Source organism: Protopterus annectens, chromosome 1.part2 (genome assembly GCF_019279795.1).
Source record: "Protopterus annectens isolate FY-2018-M chromosome 1.part2, PAN1.0, whole genome shotgun sequence".
Taxonomy (NCBI): Eukaryota; Metazoa; Chordata; order Ceratodontiformes; family Protopteridae; genus Protopterus; species Protopterus annectens.
In genome coordinates this window covers 1,107,376,675-1,107,402,155 of record NC_056727.1, presented here as the reverse complement: position 1 = coordinate 1,107,402,155, position 25,481 = coordinate 1,107,376,675, and the positions used below count along the sequence as shown (strand labels likewise).

General features: G+C 44.3%; 1 protein-coding gene across 1 annotated transcript in view; it reads left to right on the top strand.

Moving 5' to 3' along the window:
* Nucleotides 1-25,481, top strand: part of RCC1 (regulator of chromosome condensation 1) — a 498,237-nt gene that overhangs the window by 56,395 nt on the left and 416,361 nt on the right. The window contains exon 3 of the mRNA XM_044060220.1: nucleotides 319-506. Within this exon, the coding sequence (XP_043916155.1) occupies nucleotides 319-506 (188 nt within the window). The remainder of the gene's footprint in view (nucleotides 1-318; nucleotides 507-25,481) is intronic.

Here is a 25,481-nt window from a genome sequence, read left to right as displayed (position 1 = left end):
TGTAGCCAGTAGGTGGATTGTAATTTACAGAAGTATAGAAGCATGAACTGTGTTTTTGAGGTGCCTTGTTTCTCTTCTAACTTTCTGCAGCATAGTATGTCCTTGCCATCACTGACCTTTCGTTACGTCTTTTTTAGCAGAATGTTTTGATGCCATGCTTGTCTCAAGTAATGGAAGGAATGTTAAGAGCTGGGCTGCAATGCTAGGTGTATTCACTGTGTTTCACCATAAGAGAGTTTCCAAATGTGTGTGTTTTTTTTTTTTTTTACCATTAATGTCTTGTATTTCTCTCTGTCTGTCCCTTCCCCTTTTATTTAGTTTCCCACCCTTCTCACAGAACAGTTCCTGGTATTGTGCTCACACTTGGACAGGGAGATGTGGGACAGTTGGGCCTTGGAGAAAGCATCATGGAGCGGAAAAAACCTGCCTTAGTTAATCTACCTGAGAAGATTGTTGAGGCTATCGCAGGAGGAATGCACACTGTATGCTTGAGTGCAACTGGAGGTGTAAGTTTCTTGTCTGGGTAAAACTGATGGCAAGCTTTTTTGTAAACTTCTAATCTTGAAGAGGTTGCAGTTGTATATCTGTTTATTTTTCTCATCCACAGATGGAATTTTCTCAACTTTCAAAGGCTGTTTTTATCTTGGGGGAGACTAGAAACTATGCATTTAATATTTTTATAGTAAAGAAAAAAAGCACGTTGACAAAATGTGAAGGAAAATATATTGTGGGGTAGATCGAAATGTGCAGTGCATATATTTTTGTGGCATTATTTACGGTGTGCTGCATATGTAATACACAGACCCCTACACTCTCATCTGCTTTAGGATATTTGGACTCTGTTACCTTCCCTCTCCATGGTTTTGTTGCCGGGCATTCCAGTACATGCAACTGTGATTGGGATCTCCTTACTTCATTATTAATTTATCTGGTTTTATATCTGCTAAGACCATCTGAATCTTTCTCGGCAGTGTAGCATGAGGTAATAGTAATGTATCGGTGAAGTCAGCTGAATTATTTTTGAGCAATTGAACTTGTGTAGGTATTATGGGTTGTGAGTTTGTTTAAGTCTACCATTATTAGTACGGGTATAGCTACACATCACAAAGAGACTGTTTAGATGACTTCTGTAGTGTAAAAAAGGGAAAGAATTTCCTTTTGCTGGTCCTGCTGCACAGTTGAACGTGACTGCAAAGGCTTTTTTCCAGACCACACATTCACAGAGAAAGCAATGAATCATTTTTGGAGACAGACTCGTAGCTAAGCAATAATACGAAATCTTTCACATCTAAACTCTCATTGCAGATGGTAATACTTGTTTCTTACTTTGGGAAAAAGTTATTTATTGTTACTGTTTTGTTGTTGCTATTATTGTTTTTTATTGTTTAGAATGACGCACTGAAAGCATGAACCAATGCCATATCCACCAAGTCTTCTTTTAGCGCTTTTCATCCCATGTGTAAACCAGGACTTCATCAGAATGATACTCACTCACTCATACCCCTTGTATAACAGACATAATTACAACAAATTAAATCTCATTCCTCGTTGGGTCAGATCCGACCATAACCTAATCACCCTGGACATCCACATCCCGCCCCCACCCCCATTAGGGAAACCACCGTAAAAAATTTCTCCAAAACCAACTTCAGGCTTCTTAAGACAGAAGTGACAAACTTCACAACACCCATGTAGATGGACAGTAGAGGTACGACTGCTGAATCCTACACAAATGCACTGTATAAGCAATTACACGAGTGCATGGATCATGCAATCCCTAACAGAACCAAGATGCTATCCTCCAAAAAAAGGAAGCCAATGTGGTGGTCCCCTGGCATAAACTCTACAACAGAAGAAAAACAGTGTTGCAAAAAAGAGTAGAATCCCATGATTGGAGGAACTCCCTGATCAGTCTCAGTAAGAAGCTGAGATCCCTCATAAAATCCTCCAAAGCTAGTTAGGAAAACAAAATCGCCACTGATTCTAAAGACAACCACAAAGCATTCTATAGCTATGTCAAGAATCTCAATGGCAACACTCAGATCTGCTCTGAGTTGCAACACAATGGCACTAAATATACAGAACCAACTGATATTGCCAACATCCTGGCAAGTTCAGTGCTAACTTTACCCCCCTCTTACCCCTTTAAGGGCCCATCTCTCTACTGGAAGAATGCAAAGCTCCTGTAATCACGGCTGCACAGGTAAAAACCGCAATCTCCAAAGCCAAGAACACTGCATCCATGGAACCTGACAACATCCCGGGCTGCGTTCTACACGAACTGCAGAATTAACTGGCACCCCACCTAAGCACCATGTTCAATCATAGCCTCACCTGAGGCTTTGTGCCCACTGAATGGCACACATCGGTTATCCCACTCCACAAAGGGGGAGCCACCACTGACCCCGGGAACTACCGCCCCATTAGCCTAACGAGCCTGGTCTGCAAGGCTATGGAACGTATCATCATGGAACTTATAAACAAATGACATTGGTAATCTCCAAACTCTGGACCCCACCCAGTTTGGGTTTGTGAAAGGCAGATTGTGTCTCCTAAACCTGATAGACGACTTTGAAGCGGTCACCAAAGCTATAGATGAGGGTAAGGTGGTTCACACAACCTATCTAGATCTCGCCAAGGCTTTCGACACCATCCCCCACTCTGGAATTATAAAAACTCACTAAACTAGGTATAAATCCCTATGTCACAAGATGGGTTGCCAACTGGCTCACTGACAGAACCCACACTATGGAAGTAGGATAGGAGATAGGAAATTCACCCTGGGGATATCTTCTGTGGCTATGTTCGACAAGGGTACAGGAAAATAATTTTTCTTGGGTGGCGAAAGCCAGTGTACCTTTTTGGCTAGATTTGTATAGGCCCAAGGGCCCATAGCCTAGTACCTACCTATGAACCTATAAAACCCCTCCCCTATGATAAACAGCACCATTACAACCAGTAAAAATCTGAAACACCTTTTCAGAACACTGCACTGAACTTGCATAAAAAATGCTGTAATAGCTTTAAAACATTTGTGTGTATGAGCAGAAGATAGAAACACCACTAACAATCATAAAATATCAATGCAACGCAGAAACTTGGAGCACGGAATAACACTTACTTCTATTTTAAAAAATGAGCTGCTTTTAATTTCAGAAAACTACTCAAGACAGGGCTGCATTTAGACCTTGGGGCAGTAGTAGCATTCAGCTTCAACTGCCATTTAAGCTCCATAAATTCCAAAAATGCAGAGTCCCCCTTCTTTCTCCCAAATCCACTTGATCTATTGCCGCAAATCTAAATTCATGCTGTGGGTTGTTGCTTTAAATGTTTAAGCAATGCATTTCTCCCACCCCCCCTTACCCATGACAGACATGCTGGTAAATCCTTTTTTTAAACTTTTAATTTAGTTTTTCCAACATAGAATGTGACAGACACAAAGCCAAATATACCGCACATTTGCTTTTACATAAAAACCTTTTCATAGGTTTTATTTTATCAAAACCATGCGCAATAAAAATCTCTCCTTCCAAAAGTGAGAGAGCACTGCACAATGGCCACACTTTCTCATGCAACCTTCATTCCTTAAAGAAACTCCTCATTTTTTAAATTTAGTTTTTAAGGCATAAATCCTTATTTTATATACAGTCTTTGGTCTCTTTCCCCCACAATCTTATCTCTAAACAAAACATTCTCCAATTTGTTTCCCGTCTTTCCTGACCTAGAGTAGTCTAAATACAGGCTTTGCTGTATTCTGGACTTTTGGAAAGTTCCTGTGTTGCTCATTTCCTTTCTTGGATAAAGGGAGGCTTCTTTGTTAACCAGTGGCAGTGGGGAGCTTAGAGCAGCCTGTCTATCCCTGGAGGAGTGTTCCCAGCACAGGAATCTGGTAGTCTATTGGCCGTTTTGGGCCAATTTCTAGCTCTTTCAAGTCCCCCTGTATAAAACCCACTTTGGGGCGGTTTTGCGCGATTTTGCGCATAGCGCAGCATCGGGCAGCTCTGCTTAATTGGGTTTAAACCATTGTCGGCTCCACAAAGTCTGCTGTTCACTTTTTCTATTAGAACTGATCTAGTTCTCATAATAAACACCCTATTCCTACTCTAAAGCCTGGCACTTGCTCATTAAAGCAATTATATAAGTCAGCACTAAAAATTAAAAGCACTACACCCTCTCAAACTCCCCTTAAGTACCTTGTTCCCCATTGGCCCTTTTTTTCAATTATAAAGGAATTCCCAATACTATTCTAGCATGTCCAAAGGTCAGTTGTCAATCTCCTCTCTGGTCCAGCTGGTGAATCTGGAAATCTTGAGGAAATGTTACAACTGCCTCATGTACACAGACAACCCTCTCCTCCCACAAATTCCAACACATGAGAGATGCAACCATATAGCCAAACTGGAGGCTAAGCTCTCAACTGAGTACTGGCGTAACCAGTCAGGAGAAGAAGGAAACCACACTCACTACAATTCCAGTCTCACATAGACCTACCACGACAGCAAACCAAACACACAAACGCACAAAAACATACTCAGAGGCTCTAAATAAAAAATCTGCCTAAGCAGCAGAGACCTCCAAAGCAGACACCCAAGCAACCGCTACCCCAAAAGAAAACTCGTGCAACACATAGCTCACAAAAGCCAGTGTGCCGAACAGTGTCAGCCCTTAAGGCTAAACAACACACCTGATACATTTGTAATAGGTGACTCTATCGTCGGGCACACTGACGTCCTGCTCACCAGGCTGAACAAGGAGAAGGTCACGGTGAGCTGCCTGTCTGGCGCTAGGATCCGCCATATAACACAAGCACTTGGGTCACTTCAAGGCAAGTACAAATATGACTCGGTCATTGTCCGTGCTGGTGTGAATGACCTGAGACATACCTCCCTGGACTACTTGCCTGTAGGTGAAGCACCCACCAAGAGGAGAAAACGCTGAGAAAAGAAAGGAGCCACTTTTGAGAATAAGTATTTTTCCTCTGTTTATTTGCTAAGTTTTTCTGCATAGCCGCCTATTTTGAGCATTTTCTGGCTTGTTAAATTTGATTTCTGCATTAGTAACTGTATTTGGAGCACAACCTAGAGCTGTTTACTGAATTTCCTGTTTGCACTTATTTTTAAAATCGTTTTTTTCTCAAAACTTGCATTTTATCTGTCTTTGGCCTAGCACTCTTGTGTGGGGTTATTTACTGCACTGTTATAACTTGTTGATACTTAACCTCTGCTATCTCTGAAAAAACAAAAAAAATCTTGCTTTTTTCCCACTTTTCTGAGATTTAAAAAAGTTCAGTTACAGGCTTGCTGTTCTTGAACTATTTGTAAGTTTCTGTGAGGCCATTTTTTGCTTGGGCTAAAGGAAAGTGTCTCTGTTGATCAGTGGCAGTGAAAAACATTGAGCAGCCTGCCTGCCCCTGTGGGAGTGGTTACTGACTTTAAACTAGTTTTATTGGCCATTTTGGGTCAATTCCAAAACTCCATCTTCCTCTCTTAAAACCCTCTTTTGCGCGGTTTTGCGCATTTTTGTGCATAGCGCAACAGCGGGCAGCGCCGCCTAATTGGGTTTAAACTATTCCTGGCTCCACAAAGTCTGCTCTTCACTTTTTCCCTTAGAACTGCTCTCTCTCTCAGTTTAAACACCATATTCTCATTCTAAGGCCCTTCACTGGTCCAGTAAAGTAATCCTACAAGTTAGCACTATTAAACCATAAGCACTACTTACTCTTGTACTCTCTACGATTACCCTGTCCTCTATTGGTCCGTCCTTCAGTTTCCCTGTTACTCTAGCATGTCCAAAGGTCAGTCAGTGGTTTCTTCTCCAGTCCAGCTGGTGAATCTGGGAATTTTGAGGCAATGGTACAACTGTCTCATGTACACGGACAACCCTCTCCTCCTCCAAACAGGTTCAAATATATGTGAGAGATGCAACTATTAAGCCAAACTGGAGGCTGAGCTCTCTCCTCTCAAAACTGGTGTAACCAGTCAGGAGGAGAAGGTAACCTCACACAACACAATTCCAGTATCACATAGTCCCACCACATCAGCCAACCAAACACATAAATACACAAAACATACTCGGAGGCTCTAAATAAAAATCTACCTAAGCAACAGAGACCTCCAAAGCAGACATCCAAGCAAACGCTACCTCAAAACAAAACACACACAACACATAACCCACAAAGTCAGTGTGCCAAGCAGCCACAGCCCTTAAGGCTGAATAACACACCTGATACTCTTGTTATAGGTGACTCTATTGTCAGACACACTGACGTCCCGCTCACCAGGCTGAATAAAGAGAAGGTCACGGTGAGCTGCCTGTCTGGTGCTAGGATCCGACACAGCGCAAGCACTCAGGTCACTCCAAAGCAAATACAAATATGACTCGGTCATTGTACATGCTGGTGTGAATGACCTGAGACGTACCTCCCTGGAGTACATGAAAAGAGACATAGAGGAGCTCTCTGATCATGTAGCCCAGGCTGGTATGACCCTGACCTTGAGCAGCATCTTACCCTCACCTAGAATGATGCCACAGTACAAAGACAAAATGATCGATTTTAACAATTGGCTAAAATTTTGGTGTCATTCAAAGGGGATCCAGTGTCTGTCGGCCTGGGATGACATGCTCGACAAGCCACGTTGCTTCGCTAGGGACGGCTTGCACCTGTCACCACTGGGCTTTCGGATATTGGCAAAGGCTCTTGCCACCCCATAGTGCCTTTTTAGGCAAGGCTCAAAAGTCAAACCCACCCCATAGACAGCACAAGGAACAAGAAACTAAGGGTAATGCTGCTAAACGCCAGAAGTCTTAACCTCAAGATGCACGCTCAAGCTCTCCTCAGTATGGAGAACATCGATATCTGTGCAGTGACAGAAACCTGGTTCAAGGCTCCAGAGAGCACCCCAGCACTACCAGGCTATACCTCGTATCATGCTTTTCGGCCCCAAAACCCGGACCGAACCACAAAAGGAGGGGGAGTTTCCATATTTATCAAGGATATCCACACCTCCAGGTTAGTGGCATTGCATATCGGAGACCATCCATGTGCAACTAACAGTGGGCAAGACTGCTTTTCAGTTTATAGCATCCTACAGACCACCCTCTCAGTCAGGAATCCCATTCGGCCTTCCTGAAAACATTGGAGAACATGAAGATCTCTCCGAACACCATTATATTGGGCGACTTCAACTACCCAAACATTGACTGGGAGCACTACTCAAGCCCCAGCAACTTAGCCCAAAGATTCCTGGAAATTATAAACTCAAATGCTATGGAACAACTAGTCACCACTCCCACAAGAGGGGACAACATACTAGACCTGATCATTACCAACATGGGGACTCTATGCTCCACACCAGAAGTATATCCCTCATTGGTAAGATCAGACCATAAATTAATTTCACTGGATGTCCACATCCCGACCCCACCCTCAGCCCAGAAAACCACAGTGAAAAACTTCTCAAAGCGAACTTCTCACTTCTCAAAACTGAAGTGGAATCCTTCAAGGCCCCAGGGCCAGTGGAAACTACAGCCCAAACTGCAGAATCCTATATAAATGCATTCTACGGACATCTGCAGGAATGCATGGATCATGCTATCCCAAACAAAACCAAGACCCAATCATCCAAAGGCAGGCGTCCAGTCTGGTGGACCCTTGCCATAAATAAACTGTACAACAGAAGGAGGAAGCTACTACATGATGGAGCAAAATCCCTAATAGGGAAGGCATCTCTGATCAGTACTAGCAAAAAAATTACAATCCCTCAAAATCCTCCAAGGCCAGCTTCGAGAGAAAAATTGCACGGGACACCAAAGACGATCATAAGGCTTTTTTCAGTTATGTTAGAAACCTGGGATGCAACTCCCAGACTTGTTCTGAGTTGATTGTAAATGACAAAAAATACACTGAACCCACAGACATCGCCAATATCCTGGCAGACAGGTTCAGTGCAAACTTCTTCACCCCCCCCCCCCCCCCAAAAGAGCAAGTATCAATCCCGGCAGAGGGCTGCCTCCCAAACATCTCAGATGCTCAGGTGAAGGCTGCCCTCTCCAAAGCAAGAAACACTGCTTCCATGGGACCAGATGGCGTCCCAGGTTGCGTCCTACATGAACTACAAGAGGAACTAATCCCTCAAATAAAACAGCTATACAATCTCAGCCTCACTACAGGATATGTGCCCACAGAATGGCGTGCAGCAACAGTGGTCCCACTCCACAAAGGTGGAGCCTCTACGGACCCTGGAAACTATCACCCCATAAGCCTGACTAGCTTAGTCTGCAAGGCTATGGAGAGGATCATCATGGAGCTCATAAACAAAGACATTGGGGACCTACAGACACTAGATCCTACCCAGTTCGGCTTTGTCAAGGGCAGATCCTGCCTTTTGAACCTGGTTGACTTCTTTGAAACAGTCACCAAAGCCATAGATGAAGGGAAGGTAGTCCACACAGCCTATCTGGACCTTGCAAAGGCATTTGACACAATACCCCACTCGGGCATCATAGATAAGCTATCCAGCTTAAATATAAACCCCTATGTCACAAGATGGGTCGCAAACTGGCTCAAAGACGGAACCCACAGAGTGAGAGTTGCTGGAGCCATGTCAGACTCGAAACCGGTCAGACTCGAAACCAGTCACAAGTGGCGTCCCACAGGGTTCTGTCCTGGGACCACTCTTGTTCGGTATATACTTTTCCGAGGTACAGGCAAATGTGGGAGGACTATGGCTCACCAAGTTCGCAGACGACTGCAAACTGGGTGCCATAATCAACTCTCCAGCTGACACAAACATCCTTCAAAAAGGTCTCACAGAGACAGATAACTGGTGCCAGCGCCATGGTTTAAAGCTAAATGCCAAAAAATGTATAGTCATACCCTTTGGCAAAAACAATGTGCCCACAAATTACCACATAGGCAGAAACCCATTAAGTACAGAGAAAGTTATTAGGGACCTGGGAATCCAAGTTGATAGCAATCTCTCATTTGCAAACCACATGGCCAAAGTGGTTAGAAAAACATTTTGTATAGCCCACCTAATCATTAAGGGATTCGCGTGTAGATCAGGGGAGGTCATCGTGCCTCTTTACTCATCCCTCATCAGGCCCATAATTGAGTACAGTGCCCCTTTTGGGATGTACCTTACCAGACACCTGCAGCAACTGGAAAGACCCCAAAAGTACCTCACCAAAAGGATCAAAGGGCTCAAACAGATGCCATATGCTGCCCGGTTAAAGAGACTTCAGCTCTACTCAGTGGCATACTGCCTGCTCAGAGGCGATCTGTGCCTGACGTATAAAGTCATGTCCAACCCAGAATTAATGGATATGCTGCACCTCAGAAAATCCAAATCCCATCGAGCTATGCGCTCGAGAGACTTGAACCTTAGCACTGAAATAAATAGGACATGCTGGAGGGACAGATTCATAACCCAGAGGCTCCCTTCACTCTAGAATAAAATCCCAGTCCAGGTTAGGCAGAGTCCCTCATTGACTCTCTTCAAGAGGAATCATGATGAATGGATGGGAGATCGTAGGTTTACCCCGGGTATCACTTCTGTGTCACTGTTGGACAGAGGCACAGTATACTAACCTCGAAAAGGGGCATAGCAAAATTCATTTAAAATGGGTGGCGAAAGCCAAAGACACTCAGGCTAGGCTTATAAATGCCCTAGGGCAGATACCCTAGTATGAACCTATGAACTATAGCGGTCAAGTCATGAAATTCATTATTGTAAGTTAAGACCAAAACCCTTCCTACCAGGGTGAGATCATTAGCTACCATGGGCCAAAACCTCTCTACAACCCTTTCTAAATTTGAAAAGGGGGAATATTTAGAAACAAAGAATATTCTGTCCTCTCTATCTTCTCTAACTGTGTATCTTTGAATTTTGCCCTAAAACTACCTTGTGTGTTATTTGAAAGACCACATGTCATTGTGATTGCATTCCCAAATCTCTCTTCAGCCTTGTCAAGAACAAGTGGAACATAGCCTCTCTCCAACAATTTTTGCCTGACTTTCTGAAATTCCTCTTACAGTATGCTTTATCACCGGTATTATGAAAAATACGATTGTATTCACCATATGGGAGTGAAGCCAATAAATGGGGGATGCATGCTGTCGACTAATAAGAAATTGACAGCAGTTTCTTTACTAAAGGGCCTGAAAGATTTCTCTTCATTGTCTGTCACAAAAACTTCTAAATAAAAAAATTGGATCCTTTCCCTATTAGTTTTGTAGGTATATTTCAACCCAAAACCAATATTGTTTAAGGTATCCATAAACTCTTGAAACTGTGTGATGTTACTCCTGCAGATAAAAATTAAATAGTCTATATATCTTCTATAGATGATGACATGATGTGCAAAAAATTCAGTATTGTAAACAAATTCTCAAAATGATTCATATAAATGATGGCATAGGAAGGGGCCTACGAAGCCCCCATCTCAGTGCCTTCCTTTTGCAAGAAATATTTTGTTGAACTTGGAACAGTTGTGTGTTAAGGAGAACTCTAATTGTAACAAAAAAGCTGTACATGGACCCTCCCTCATTAACTTGTCAACTGCTTCCAAACCCCAAACATTTTTAATGCTAGTGTAAAGAACTTTAACATCCACACTTTTAGAACTCTGTTATGTTAAGTTGTCCATCTCATCTTCGTTCTTGCGGTTTGGTTTCGGAGCTGATCCTCTGCTCCGACTCTGCCATCTTCTATAGCTCGAGAGCTGTTTACTGGCTCAAGGCTACCCCTTATCCCAGAATGCCCAACGTCAGCTACCTAGATCTCGTTTGCCGCTTCAACTGCAAGGTTGCTTCTTTACTGGCTCAGGCTTAGAATAGTTTTTTCTATTGATATTGTTTATAATTGAAAGTTTGTCAAGTTTTTTGTCTAGATAATATCCCTTATTGTGTTCTTGTGAATTTTAGCTTTGTTGGCCTTTGCTCCTTAACTCGCAGGCCTTATGTTCCCTTGAACTCGTTTAGAGAGCCCCCCAGGATAGCTGTTTAAATTAGAGGCTTTCCTTCTATTCCTTAACTAAAAAAAAATTCTCATTTGTTTTTTTGTAGTATAGCTTTTTATTATTGTTGTGGTTTGTTACCTTGGTATTTTTAGACATAATTGTATCTGGCTTCAAAAAGTGTGACTTGTGCTGTACTAGTTGTGTATATTGTTTGGGCGCTGTTCACCTGCAGGACTTCTGTTCTGTTCTATATGTCATGCTTTTAGTCCAAGAGTCCTAAAGGAGCGCAAAAACAAATTAATCCTTTGGGGATTATTGATGCCTCAGGATTCTCCGGCTAAAAGTACTCCGCTAGCGAAATCCCCTAAGTCTGTCAAGCCGTCTGCTCCACCTTTGGAGCAGATTCCTTTACTTGACCAATCAAGTATGCCTGTGCCGGCTGGCACCGACAAGACAACTCCTCAGTCTGCTCCATCTGCTATTTCGGAGCCATAAGAGACTGAGGTTTCCGTCCTTGCAGTCCATCCACTCGACATTTCAGTCACCTTTGTTAGAGAGAACGTTTGTTACAGTGAACGTAGCCATCATTCTTCCAACTCCTCTCGATCCTCTAGATTATTGGATCATGATGGATTATTGGATCATGATGTGGAGAGAGTAATAAGTAGGTTGCTCAAGTCACAGGCACTGGCAAAAATTCTGTCCAGCCCACCGCAACAGGTATCTGCTCCAACCACCTCTTTCTGTTCCTCCTCTGACTACATATAGCTCTGAGCCGGAGACCATGGATCCGCAGGTAGTAGTACAGTCGGCGCCGATAATAATCTCTCCTGTTCCAACGTCTGCTCCGATTTACCTAGATTGTACCTTCTATCGAGGGATCTGGGAGCCAAGACTCTCTCGTTGGCTCCGGGGGGGGGGGGGTTGGGTGGCATTGGACCCTTGTCCGACCCAGTTCTCCCCCTGGGAACTGCAGTGCAGGTGAGCTCAGCTCTAACATTGGCCTCGGAGCAGTCGCCCTTGACGCGGAGAAAGACTCATGTTTCTTCGGAGCCTTTTCTGCCTAGAGGTTGGGATGCCTTCGAGGTCATGCGGAGTGTGCTGTCCTCTGAAACAGCTTTACTGCCAGCTCCATGTTCCAACCTCTACTCTTCCTCCAGACCCCAAGCGTAGGGAACCTATGCCCCAGGACACCCCATTGGGTGATCCTTCTGAAACCTCCCCTGATCACTGGGAGGAGCCTCCCCGGAAGAAGTGCATAGACTCCCCTGAGTCTGTTACTTCAGATACAGACATGGGTGAATCGGAAGGGTCCCCAAGGTCTCCCTTTGAATGTTCCTTTTCGAACATTCTTGAAATGCTTAGAGGGGGGACTGGACTTCCCTAGCCCCTACCAAGGACAAGTCTGTATACCTGGACGCATTCCGTTCCAGATCTTCCACCTCCTGGATATCTCCTCCTTTCGATCCACTCGTGCTTGTAGTGGCTCGAAAGGCTTGGTCAGCTCCAGATTCTGTGGAACCTACTCCAAGGAGACCAAACAAATTTATTACAGCCCCCCAGGACGAGCAATCCCTCTCCAAAGGTGTGCCCGTTGATGCCATGGTGGTGGCAGCAGCCACCAAGAAAGAATTAGCAGAAACCTCTTCATCAGTTCATACTCCGAACAGAGAGTCTCGGACGATGGACAGATATGGAAAGCAAATGTTTGCTTCAGCGACCTTTTCTGAGGTCTCTGAATTATCTATGCCATTTTACACGTCTTCAAAGGGATCTCCTGGAAGAGCTTGGAGATGCCCTTCAAGATCCTACAGCTGAGGGAGCATCAGCTAAAGTAGCTTCTCAGCTTGCGACTCTTAATTCCATAGTCAACTCCTCCATGAGGCTGATTTCGTATGCAGCCGATGGAACGAGCAGAGCCACAGGGACAGGTGTGGCTCTCAGGAGACATGCTTGGATGCGGCTGTCAGTTTGCGGAACCCTTTTCGAGCGTCCTTCACTATCAATCCCCTTGATGGCTCCTTTCTCTTTTGGCCTCGGGTGAAAGACACGTTGACCAGGTGTGAGCAGGAAGGCAAGTCTCTCTCTGTCGTGGGAGTCCATTTTTCCACTCCTTCCAGACCTTCTCCCAAGGGTCAGAAGAGCGGAAAGATGTTTCTGAAAATCCCAGGGACTCCTTGCCTGACACACGTGGTGATTTTTTTTTTTTCCCCAGGGGCAGAGGGGGAAACTAACAGACACCGCCCTCGTGGCAGGGGGAGGACCGCAGACCAGGGTGACAGAGACCTTTTCTGCCAAACCCTTCAAGCATCCCTGAAGGGTTGCCCGACTGCTCAGCTCTGGAGGCCATCGGGGGAAGACTTTTGCTGTACCCAAAAGCCTGGCAAAATGTAACATCCCCCATAGAATCGAAAAAGCCCATCCTAGATGTCCCATCCAATCTAAGGGATCAAGCAGTCCCAGAAGTTTCAAGACTGCTAGAAAAAAGGGCCATTCAAGAAGTCCCCGCAGACCAACTAGGATCCGGAACTTACTCAAGATTCTTTTTAGTACCAAAAAAGACAGGGGACTGGAGACCAATACTGGATCTTAGCAGATTGAACAAATCTGTACAAAAAGAAAAGTTCCAGATGGTGACACTGCAGTCCAATTTCTCTTTTCTGGGTCAGGACAATTGGATGTGCTCAATAAGATCTTCAGGATGTGTACTACCGTATCAAGATGGACAGACGCTCCAGGAGATTTCTTCGCTTCCGGGTAGGGCCAGTCATTACCAGTTCAGAGCTCTGCCCTTTGGTCTCACCTCAGCCCCCAGGGTGTTCACCAAGTGTATGGCAGTAGTCACGGCTCACCTGAGGCGTCAGGGATTCCAGGTGTTTCCCTATCTAGACGACTGGCTTCTGACTGCTGCCACCAGGCGTCAACTGTTAGAGGCACGGGATTATACAGTCACATCATGCACTCAATTAGGCAGTACAGTAAATTTCGAAAAATCTGCTTTGTTGCTTTGTTGGTCTGTCACATACATAGGAGCAGAATTAAACACAAAAGAAATGTTTGCAAGATTACCACAGAAAGAGTTTCTACTATTCGTCAAGTGTTGAACCTTTTTGCTCTGCATTAGAATTAAGTCAGACATGTCTCCAAGCTCTTGGCTCCATGGCAGCTGCCATTCTTCTTGTCCTATTAGCGCGTTTCCACATGAGAATCCTTCAGTGGTTTCTTTTCACACAGTGGTCTTTCCAGGAACTACCCATGTCGCACATGATCTTGATCACAGAAACATGCAAAAGGCACCTTTCTTGGTGGATTGTCTCACCACTAGTAATTCGGGGCAGAGCTTTCATACAACCCCCTCTGGTAGCCACAGTGACCACGGACACCTCCCTGATAGGGGGGGGGCATTATCTTGGCAGGACAGTCCAAGGCACTTGGCACCCTCACAAGCACCATCTGCATATCAATGTCCTAGAAATGAGTGGTTCTCCTAGCGTTGCAAGCCCTTAAAGACACTCTCTTCCTTCCGGGACCATTGTAGTCCAAACGGACATCATGTCAGTGGTGTGGTACATCAACAAACTGGGCGGGACCAGGTCTTACCCCTTGTGTCGAGAAGCACTCTGACTGTGGTAATGGGCAATTTCCTCCCAACGTTTTCTGATAGCAACACACATCCCTGGGAAATCCAACATTATAGCGGACAGGCTCAGCAGAGCTATCCTCATGCCTCACGAGTGGTCTCTGAATCAGGAAGTTGCAGATCTTGCCTTGCTGCGACCTATTTGCTACTCCTCAACAACAAATGCAGCAGCTACTTCCTCTTCCAGGTCATATACCCAGAGATGCTCTAGTCCACGATTGGCCTCAAGGACTGCTTTACGCTTTTCCCCTAATCCCAAGACTCGTACAGAAAGCAAAATCGTTGGGTTGCAAAATGATCCTTATTGTCCCATATTGGCCTCGACAAATATGGTTCCCGTTCCTACATCTCCACCTTCTGGATCAACTGGATTCTGGACCCAGTTCCAGATCTTCTGATTTACCAATCAGGCGGGTTGCACCAATCCCTTCAAACTTTCCAGCTCACAGCTTGGTTACTCCACTTCCAACCTTAGCCAGGCTTTCCAATATCTCCCCAGCAGTCCGTGATATTGTTTCCTCACATAAGTCTACTACAAGGAAAACGTATGCTAGTAAATGGAAACTCTCTCTTCTTACTGGGCAGAATCTAGAAATTTGGATCCTTTCTCAGCCCCAGTCCATGAAATTCTTGAATTTCTAGCGCAGCTTTTTCAGTCTGGTGCGGCTTCCGCTACCATTAGACTACAACTAGCTGCCATTTCTAATTTTCATATCTGTATGTGTAATTTTAGCATAATGTCTCATAAGCTCTGCAAAGCCTTTATGAAAGGAACATCTCTTAGACCCCCAATTAGAGATCCTCCCCCTCCTTGGGATCTCAATTTAGTTTTAGCCTCCTTAATTTTGCCTCCCTTTGAACCGGCAGCATCATGCTCTTTAAAATTCCTTTCTTGGAAGACGCTTTTTTTCTGGTTGCTATCACTTCAGCTAGACGTGTCTCAGAACTTCAAGCACTATGTGTTCGTCCTCCTTACCTGGTGTTTCACAAGGACAGAGTTTCTCTGAGGACCAATCCATCCTTTATTCCTAAAGTCTGCTCAGAGAACAATTTAAATCAATCCATAGATCTCCCAGTTTTCTTTCCTAATCACAGCAGCAAGGCAGAATACAAGCTCCACCAATTGGATGTACACAGACAATTGCGTTTTTACCTCCATAGAACTAAAAGTCAGACCAGTTATTTTTTTCTAATGCTTTCAACAAACAAGGCCTTCCAGTTTCTAAAGTGACCTTATCCAGATGGTTATCTGATACTTTTGCCTTTATCAGTTACGAAATAGAGCTACCGGCTAAACCAAAAGGTCATTCCACTAGAGCATTAGCCACCTCTATAGCTTTTCAGTCTAAGTTGCCCATAGACTCCCATCTGTGCAGCTGCCACTTGGGCAAACCCCCACACTTTATCTCTCATTACAAGGTAGATATGGTCTCCCGGAGCAAAGCTTCCTTTGGTTGGTTCTACTGTTCTGAAGAGTTTGTTCCAATGAGCCACCGGGGATTTTAGGTGCTAGGGATGCTGTCCCAAACAGCAAGAATGAAGGCGAGATGGACAACTTAACATAAAGAAGTTATGTACCTACCATAATGTTCCATGTTAGTTGTCTTCCTCTCGCCTTCCTTCTTGCGTCCCTCCCTCCTTCCCCCTTCCTAGAGGATTGTGAGGAGTTCCCTTTTGTTTTCGCTGGCTGAGCATCTTTTATTACTTCACATGCCAGGTAATTTTATAACTCCTTGTTTAGGTGCATTGGACCACCAGTTTTTAGTAACTGGTTACTCTACTTGTGTCTAGTGTGCGCTATCACAAATGAGATCTGGGTAGCTGACGTTGGGCATGCTGGGATAAGGGCTAGCCTCGAGCCAGTAAACGGCTCTCAAGCTATAGAAGATGTCAGAGTCAGAGCAGAGGATCGGCTCAGAACCCAAACAGCAAGAAGGAAGGCGAGATGAAGACGTTATGGCAGGTACATAACTTCTTTTTCCACTTACCAGGTCGCAGCCTTTTTTAATATGAGATGCAACTTACTCAAGTGTGCCTTCAACTGATGATCCAAGAAAATACCTAAATTTTGCAAAAAGGACCCCCTTTCTTGATGCTGTTGGCTTGCCCAGCTTTTTTTTTTTTTTTGATCCCATCAGGTATGGCCGAGTCAATGCAGTTATACACGTGTCTGTGTAAAAGCATAGTTGCTAGTTCTGTGCGAGGGAGGAGGTGCAGTGGAGCTATTTATACTATCCCATAAGAGGTTATAATCTGCTTTGGAGAAGTGTTTTTAGTTTAGTTGCTGCTGGGAGGGTTAGGTGTGATGGTTACTTCGGATGAGAGTGATTTGTGGTCCGATCTTACCAGGGAGGTCCTCCCAGTGGGGGTGTTAGTGGTCCCCCATATTGATGTGCACCACATCCAGGATGTTGGCACCCCTTGTGGGAGTGTCAATCAGCTAGTCCAGGGCATTGGAGTTAGTCAAGGAACCTTTGGGCAAGTGAGCTTGAGCACAAGTAATTTACCCAGTCAGTGGATAGTAGTTCACCCAAAGCTGTGGTGTTTGGATGTACCTTGATAGACTCAAGTTGAGCTTTATAGGCAGAGTGCATGTCTTGATTCATGCAGGGTATCCTGTAGCTGGCAATGACTTGAGTAGGTGTCTTAGCAACAGTTAATTGCACCTGAAGTTTCTCCAGGGAGTCATACTTTTTAACCGAACTGGAGGTGTATTGATACACCACCTCATTTAGTTTTCATGCCTTCATTTTGAGGTCTGAACATGTGGAAGGAGGTGTAACCTGGTATGGCTGGGGTGCTGTCAGCAGCCTTGAACCAAGTCTCAGGGACTTCCCAAATGTCTGCATCTTCCTAGGGTATAGCCGCATAACCTTGATATTGTTCTTAGATGGAGTTTTTACATTGGGAATTTTGTCCTTGAGACGCTGCCTAAAAAAGCCACCATGGTGGTGGCAAGAGCCTTGGTCAGCCGAAATCCCAGGGGTGACAGATGAAGACCATCTCTGGCAAGGCATTGAGGTCTGTTGATCATGTAATCCCAGGCTGACAGATGGCTTCTGGTGTCATTCTAAGGGTATCTACTAAGCCAATTATTAAAGTTAGTAGTTTTCTGTTTGTATTGAGGCATCATCCTAGGAGAAGGTAAAATGCTTCTCAAGGCTGGGGGCATGCCAACCTGAGACTCGCAGTCCGAGAGCTCAGTCAAGTCTCTCTTCATATAGTCCAGAGCGGTATGTCTCGAGTCATTCACACCAACATGGACTATGATGAGTCATAACAGTATTTGTTGTTGAGAGATTTGAGTGCATTGTAATATGGTGTATCCTGGCACGTGACAGACTGTCTACAGTAACCTTATCCAGCCTGGTGAGAGAGACATCAATTTGTCTCACTTTGGAATTGCCTGTGACTGAGTTTGATTTTTGTGTTTTGCCTGAAGTGTTTGACCAGTGAGACATTGGTGCATGAGATGCTGTGTTCTGCAGAGGAAGTATGATGTGTACCGTGCTTGTGTTTGGGAGGTCTCTGATGTTTTAGGTATGTTTCTGGTGAGGACCTCCTGCATATGTAGTGGTGTGATGTGGGTTTGGGTTGGAGTAGGTGAGATGTGTATGCTGTCAGCCCACTCATTGTCATATGTACTGACTGGTGTGTGAGGGCATGGATTCAAGGTTCTGAAAAAAGTTGCATCTCTCACACATGTTTGTGTGGGCTAGGAGCAGAGGCTCATCTTTTGAACATGAGGCAGTAGTTGCACTGCCTCAAGATGTCCATGTCGAGCAAGCTGGCTGGGGAAACTGGGAAATTCTCCATCCATAGAGATGGGTGCATTGATCAGGAAAAGAGGTCACACTTAGGAGTGGCTAGTGGGTGAGAGGTGTGTTGGTACCTCTGAGGCTAGGCTTAGTGTTCTACATGACGGTAGGGCTGCAAGAAACCTCCGGAGGAGCACAAGCAAAGTGCTAAGGGAAAATTTTAACAAACATTTGTGTGTATAACCACCAGCGATAACCACCACTACACGGCAATGCACAATGGAGTGCTACATACAAACGAGTGCAAACGTAGGGCTTAAAACAGAGTTGTATTTAACCCTCCTACAACAGAGTCTAAGCATCATGCAGAGCTTACTATCCCAGGCAAGACACAGTATTAAGTGCATTTAGGATGCTGTAGATGCTGCTTCTAGGGCAGCTGCCACTGGATCTGTTGTTTGCAGATATGCATGACTTCGCAGTCAGCTTATCCCTGAGGGCTTAATGTCAAACATTTTGGACAACGATTTGCTGTTTATTCCTCAGGTTTCCAACCTGTTCAAACCTCTCCAAGACCAAAGTAAGACCATGAAAGAATGCAGGCAGATTCTACTTTTCAGTTCCTAGATACTATAGGAACTATCCTTGTAAGGCTACCTGGTTCATTAGACATGCACATAGGACAGCCCAGAAAAAAGAAGCCCAAGAAAAGGCACTAAACCCCATAGGGAGCATCAAACGGAGAGGCCTCCCTTTGTAAGAAAGTGTGACTACCTTTGCAGTACCTCACCCTCTGCCTCATTACTCTCTGACTGTCACTCTCCCTGGCCAGGTGGGAAGCTATTACCACAGACAAGTGTGTCCTCTCCATCATAGACTGTATGTCTTGGGAAAATATTCTCCCTCTTAAAGGTGTACCACATTTTCCTCCAAACCAAGTATCCCTTCTGGTCCCCATTATTCAAGACCTTGAATCTGGTTACCATTGAGCAAGTCCCAAAGGACTTCATGGGAATAAGGTTATACTCCTGGAATTTTCTAGTCCCGGGGAAAGAAGGGCAGTGGGGACTCCTAGACCTGTCCATCCTAAACACATACTTGAAGATGCTGTCTTTCAGAATGCCCTGTTCACATTCCTCTGCCTTTCATCCTTTCCCAAGCTTTCACAGTATTAGATCTGAAAGATGCCTACTTACGCATACCCATTCAGCCTTCTTGCAGGAGATTCCTTATGTTTTACTCTGGTTTCCTGCATTTTCAATTTACTGCTCTTTCTTTTGGTCTTTCCTCAGCTCCAAGACTGTTCACAAATTGTATAGCTCCACTCTAGAATTGAACCCAAAGACAGGAGGCCAGGAGACCCACTGCTAGAAAATCTTGCAGCTAATTGGAAAAGGTTTACCTTTTGGTGTCACCAACATGGTCAGGACCTACTTTATCACACGTTTCTGCTGTACTGCAATATATCTGTAGACTGCTTTGCTTTGATCAGGTGTGGCCTACTTTTCTACGAAAGCTCACCTGTCTGTTGTCAATGCCTTCCTGCCTCTTAGCCCTCCACTTTTGGCTAGGGCAGAGGTCGTCTCAAGGGAGTCCTGCATTTTAACTCACCTCACCTAAGAAGTTTTTCCCCATTGGGGTCTTAATTTTTTGCTAGAAAAGTTTGCATTGCCTCCTTTTGAGCCAACCTCTTCTGTTTCTCTAAAAGTTTTTACTTGGAAAACATCCTTCTCTTGTCTCTCAGCTCTGCTAGGAGAGTTTGAGTTATAAGCTCTCATGACCATTCCTCTTTTTCTTACTTTTCACAAGAACAGTGTGACTGTTGGGGCTAATCCATTCTTCATGCTTAATGGTGTGAATGAGCAGTCCCTCAGTCAGGTTATTCACCTACCCACTTTCTTCCCCAAGCCACAAAACACTGGGGAAAGGATCTTGCATTCTCTGGACATGAACAGGCAACTGATTTTATCTGAACAAAAATAAATCCTTTAGAAAGACTGACCAGCTGTATGTATCATTTATGAGCCCTAAGTTGAGCCAGCCAGTTTCCAAACAAACTATTGCAACTTGAATTCCTAGGGCTATCTATTTCTGCTACTTGCAGTATAGTAAGACCATGTCTTCCTGCCTTAAAGCACATTCCACTAGAGCAGTGGCTTCTTCAGGGACTTTTCACAAAAAGTAGACTCTCAAGTCACTTGATCCTCTGTGCATACCTTTACCAAACACTGCAAAATTGATTTTCTTCGGGTCCAGTGCAGGCTTTCTAGGTCATGTCTGTCCAGACTGCTGGACAACTGTTCCTACTCAGTAGCCAACCGCCTTCCTTCCTCCAACTCTGGGAATTGCTATGTCAGGAATAATGCAGCAGTGATTGCATTCAGGACGTAGTACTGTTGTGCAAGAAGTTCCCATAACAGGGGACTTTTCTTACCTATTTGAGCTACAGCTCTCCCAGCTGACCCCCCAGTATTCTCCAGGCTGTTGGTTTGGAGGCAGTCTGGGGATCCATGCTTGTTTGTCAATCTGTATACACCAGTGCGTGCGAGCTGGGGTCATGCATCGGACGTGTGACCTAGGGAAGGTAAAGCTTTGGTACCCTGGCCAGACGTCAGCGGTGGCAGCCCCATGTGTCAGGAATACAGCAACAGTGATCAGTAGGACATGGTCTGTTATGGCAAGTTCTCGCACAACTGTACTTTTTTCCTTCACTGTGTACATTTCACAGGTGCAGTTTTACTGAAGGCTTTTCCCCTATTAGAAAACCTGAAGGATGCTGTTTTCCCCCTTGAAGCTAGGGCATCTAGATTGTCACACTGTGTACCAAGTAATTTTGAGTTCATTTAATTGTAGATCATAAGTTGATGAAGGGCAATAATCCAGGGGCAACAGTACTGAGGGGTGGGAGACTCCTATTTTGAAGGATCACTTGAATGTTTTAAGACCTTCATACTCATTGATTTTACCAGAGATGTAGCCATCATTAAATTAGATCACAGCCTTGTTGCCAGAATCCATTTTTTTTTTTTTTTTTTTTTTTTTTAATAATTTTGCCTGGGGTGTAACCCATGGTCTGTCCTCAGGTTGGAGTTACCCGTTAGCAGGTGTTTTTTCATTTCTGAATAGATGACACCTGTGATACTATAATTACAGCCAAAGGTGCTGTAGCCCTTTATGAATTGGTATTGTGCCTTTGAAGGCCATATTTGTTCACATGCTTTAGCAGTGGATCATAGATTACTTTAAAAAAAAAAAAATAAATAAATAAATAAATAAAAAAAATAAAACTAACTTCAGAAGCTGGGTAGCGGGACAGTTGGGGAATGTCTGGAGATATTTCATAGCTAGGGACTGACTAAAGATATAAACAAGGGACTGACTAAAGATATAAACAAGTGGTCGTGAAGTGAAAATGTTAGCATTATTAGTTCAGCTACAGCAAGGGTGCCTTTAGTGAATGGAGTTTTCATGACAGGGATGGCTATAATTGTTTGGAAGTAGGAAGAATGTGTATGTGGATCTGAGATTATCCAAGTGCAACTAACTGGGTAAGACCGCAGTCCAAATTCTAACTTGCTACATATCCCCCACCATGCCCCAGGATTCCCACTCTTCATTTCTTGATGCACTGGAAAATGTTAGAGTACAACCCAACATCCTAATAATAGGTGATTTCAACTACCCCACCATTAACTGGGAAAAGTACTCGTGTACTTAACTTTTTTTTTTTTTTCCTCAACGTTTTCCGGAATTCATAAATTCCAACTTCACTGATTAACTTATCTACACCCCCACCAGGGGCAGCAATATTCTAGATCTGGTCATTGCCAACATGGGCGACTGGTATTTCACACGAGAGGTCAGTTCCTCGGTCAGATCTGACCACAAGCTAATCAGCCTAGACATCAACTTCCTGTCCCCCCCCCCCCCCCAATTAGGGAAACAACTATAAAAAATTTCTCAAAAGCCAACTTCCTGGTTCTTAAGGCAGAAGTGGCAAACTTCACGACACCCATGCAGACGGACAATAGAGGTACGACTGAATCCTACACAAATGCACTTACACAAGTGCATGGATCGTGTTATCCCTAACAGAACCAAGATGCTATCCTCCAAAAAAAGGAAGCCCATCAGGTGGTCCCCTGCCATCAACAAACTCTCCAACAGAAGAATGAAACTGTTGCAAAAAGAGTAAAATCCCATGATTGGAGGAACTCCCTGGTCCGCCTCAATAAGAAGCTGCGATCCCTCAAAATCCTCCAAAGCTAGTTACAAAAGCAAAATCACCACTGATTCTAAAGACTACCACAAAGCATTCTATAGCTATGTCAAGAATCTTAATGGCAACACTCAGATCTGCTCCGAGTTGCAGCGCAATGGCACTAAATATACAGAACCAACTGCCAACATCCTGGCAGTTAAGTTTAGTGCTAACTTTACACACTCACCCCCTAAAGGACCCATCTCTATACCGGAAGAATGCAAGGTTCCTGTAATCACGGCTGCACAGGTAAAAACAACGTTCTCCAAAGCCAAGAACACAGCATCCATGGGACCTGACAACATCCCAGGCTGCGTTCTACACAAACTACAGAATCAACTGGCACCCCACCTAAGCACCATGTTCAATCATAGCCTCACCTCAGGCTTTGTGCCGACAGAATGACGCACAGCGGTTATCCCACTCCACAAAGGGGGAGCCACCATGGACCCCGGCAACTACCGCCCCATTAGCCTAACGAGCCTGGTCTGCAAGGCCATGGAACGTATCCTTATGGAACTTATAAACAAAGACATTGGTAATCTCCAAACTCAGGACCCCACCCAGTTCGGGTTTGTAAAAGGCAGATCATGTCTCCTAAACCTGATAGACTTCTTTGAAGCAGTCACCAAAGCCGTAGACGAGGGTAAGGTGATTCACACATCCTATCTAGATCTCGTCAAGGCTTTTGACACCATCCCCACGCTGGAATTGTAGATAAACTCACTAAACTAGGTATAAATCCCTATGTCGCAAGATGGGTTGCCAACTGGCTCACTGACAGAACCCACACTATGAAAGTAGCAGACACCAAATCTGACTTCAGACCAGTGACAAGTGGAGTACCACAGGGTTCAGTCCTAGGTCCTCTCCTGTTAGCCTGTACTTCAGAAAAGTAGATTCCAAACACAGAAGGTCTTTGGCTAACGAAGTTTGCAGATGACTGCAAACTAGGAGCCATAATTGAAACTCCTAACAATGTGGACATCCTACAAAAGGGCCTCACTGAGACAGTTGCCTGGTGTCAAAGCCATGGGCTCAAGCGCAGTGCCAAAAAATGCATGGTCATCCCTTTTGGTAAAAGCTCTGTACCCATGAACTACCACATAGCCGGTAGTATGCTTAACACCAAAGGTGTGATAAGAGACCTTGGGGCATAGGCGGACAGTAGTCTCTCCTTTAATCACATTGCCACAGTAGTCAGGAAATCGTTCTGTGTGGCACACATTATCACAAAAGGTTTCTCATCCAGGGAAAGAGGTCATTGTTCCCGTCTACTTGTCACTCATTAGACCCATTATAGAGTACAATGCCCTTTTTGGTATGTACCCCACAAGACCTCTACAACAACTGGAAAGGCTGCAGAAATACCTCGCAAAGAAAGAGGATTACCGGCCTCAAATAGATGCCCTACGCCGACAGTCTCAAACAACTCCAGCTTTATTCAGTCTCATATCACCTACTCGGGGGCGATCTCTGCCCAACATACAAAGCTATGTCAAACCCAGAGCTGTTGGACATGCTCCACTTAAAGAAATCCCAATTCCTCAGCTACACACTCTACAGACCTAAACCTTGTCACCACAAACGTGCTGGAGGGATAGATTCCTGTCCCAGAGACTTCCCATACTTTGGAACAAACTATATCAAACAAAGCTCCTCATTCGCACTCTTCAAAAAACATTTTTGATGATTGGATGGGAAATAAGAAATTCACCCCGGGATCACCTCTGTGTGTCGGCCTGTGTGTCTGCTCGACAGGGGCTCAGGAAAATATTTTTCTTGGGTGGCGAAAGCCAAGGACCTTTTTGACTAGGCTTGTATAGGCCCTACATCATCTTCACTACTTTCCCCAGTAGAGCATTCAAACTTCCACCTTTTATGAGAGGTGCAAAATGTCCAGTGACCCTTTAAACAGCCCTCATTAAATATTTCCATCACAAAATCTTCCGGGTAACCCCTCACCATAAACATTGATTTAAGGACCTCCCCTTCTTTTTTGAAGACATCATCATCTGACACCATTCTGGCCAAGCACACATACTGGCCTTTCACCAATGACCTCTTTTTTGATGTTTGGGATGCTTGCTACTGTATTGCAGTAAGGTGTTTGAATAAGTAGGCTTCCTGACTATCTGATTCAAACATTTCTTTATCAGCATTTTTACTGATGGTCACATCCAAAAAAATTACCTCATTTTGTTTAACATTACAGGTGAATTAAGGAAGATAGTGGTTGCATTTAAATACTCAAAGCTGTCAAGTTTGTCCAAACTGTCCCTCCAAAAGAATTGTCATCCAGATACCTGCCATAATATACCCAACAATGCCTGAATTTAACACACACAATTGTGCTCCCAATAGGTCAGAACTGCATTGGCAAACTTTGGGGGCATAACTAGCCCCCATAGCCACACCAGTTTTTTGTTGCAAAATATGACTCGAATGTGAAAAAGTTGTTCTCTAAAACCATCTCCGTGAAACACCTTAGCCCATAGGCTCTATCCCCATTCAAACCTTGCATAACAAAAGTATTCATAGAACCATTCAACACCTATCCAATCCGGGTTCGCTGAATACAAATCCTGCACATCAAATGTGACAAAATGTCCTTAAAATTTTTTTGTGTATGGAAATCTATATATTTTGCCAAGCAGTATGTCTTTGCATCTACTGTAGGACACACCGGGATTCACCACATCTTTATGAAGCTTAGTTCTTCCAAAAATGGTGGGTGTCTTGGGGATGACAGTTACAAATTTATAGCTTTCCAATGTAATATTGTTCAATACCAGTTCTTCTAAAGTAATAAGAATTTTCCTGAAAGCTATATTCATTTCCTTCAGTGATGCTTCATATGCAT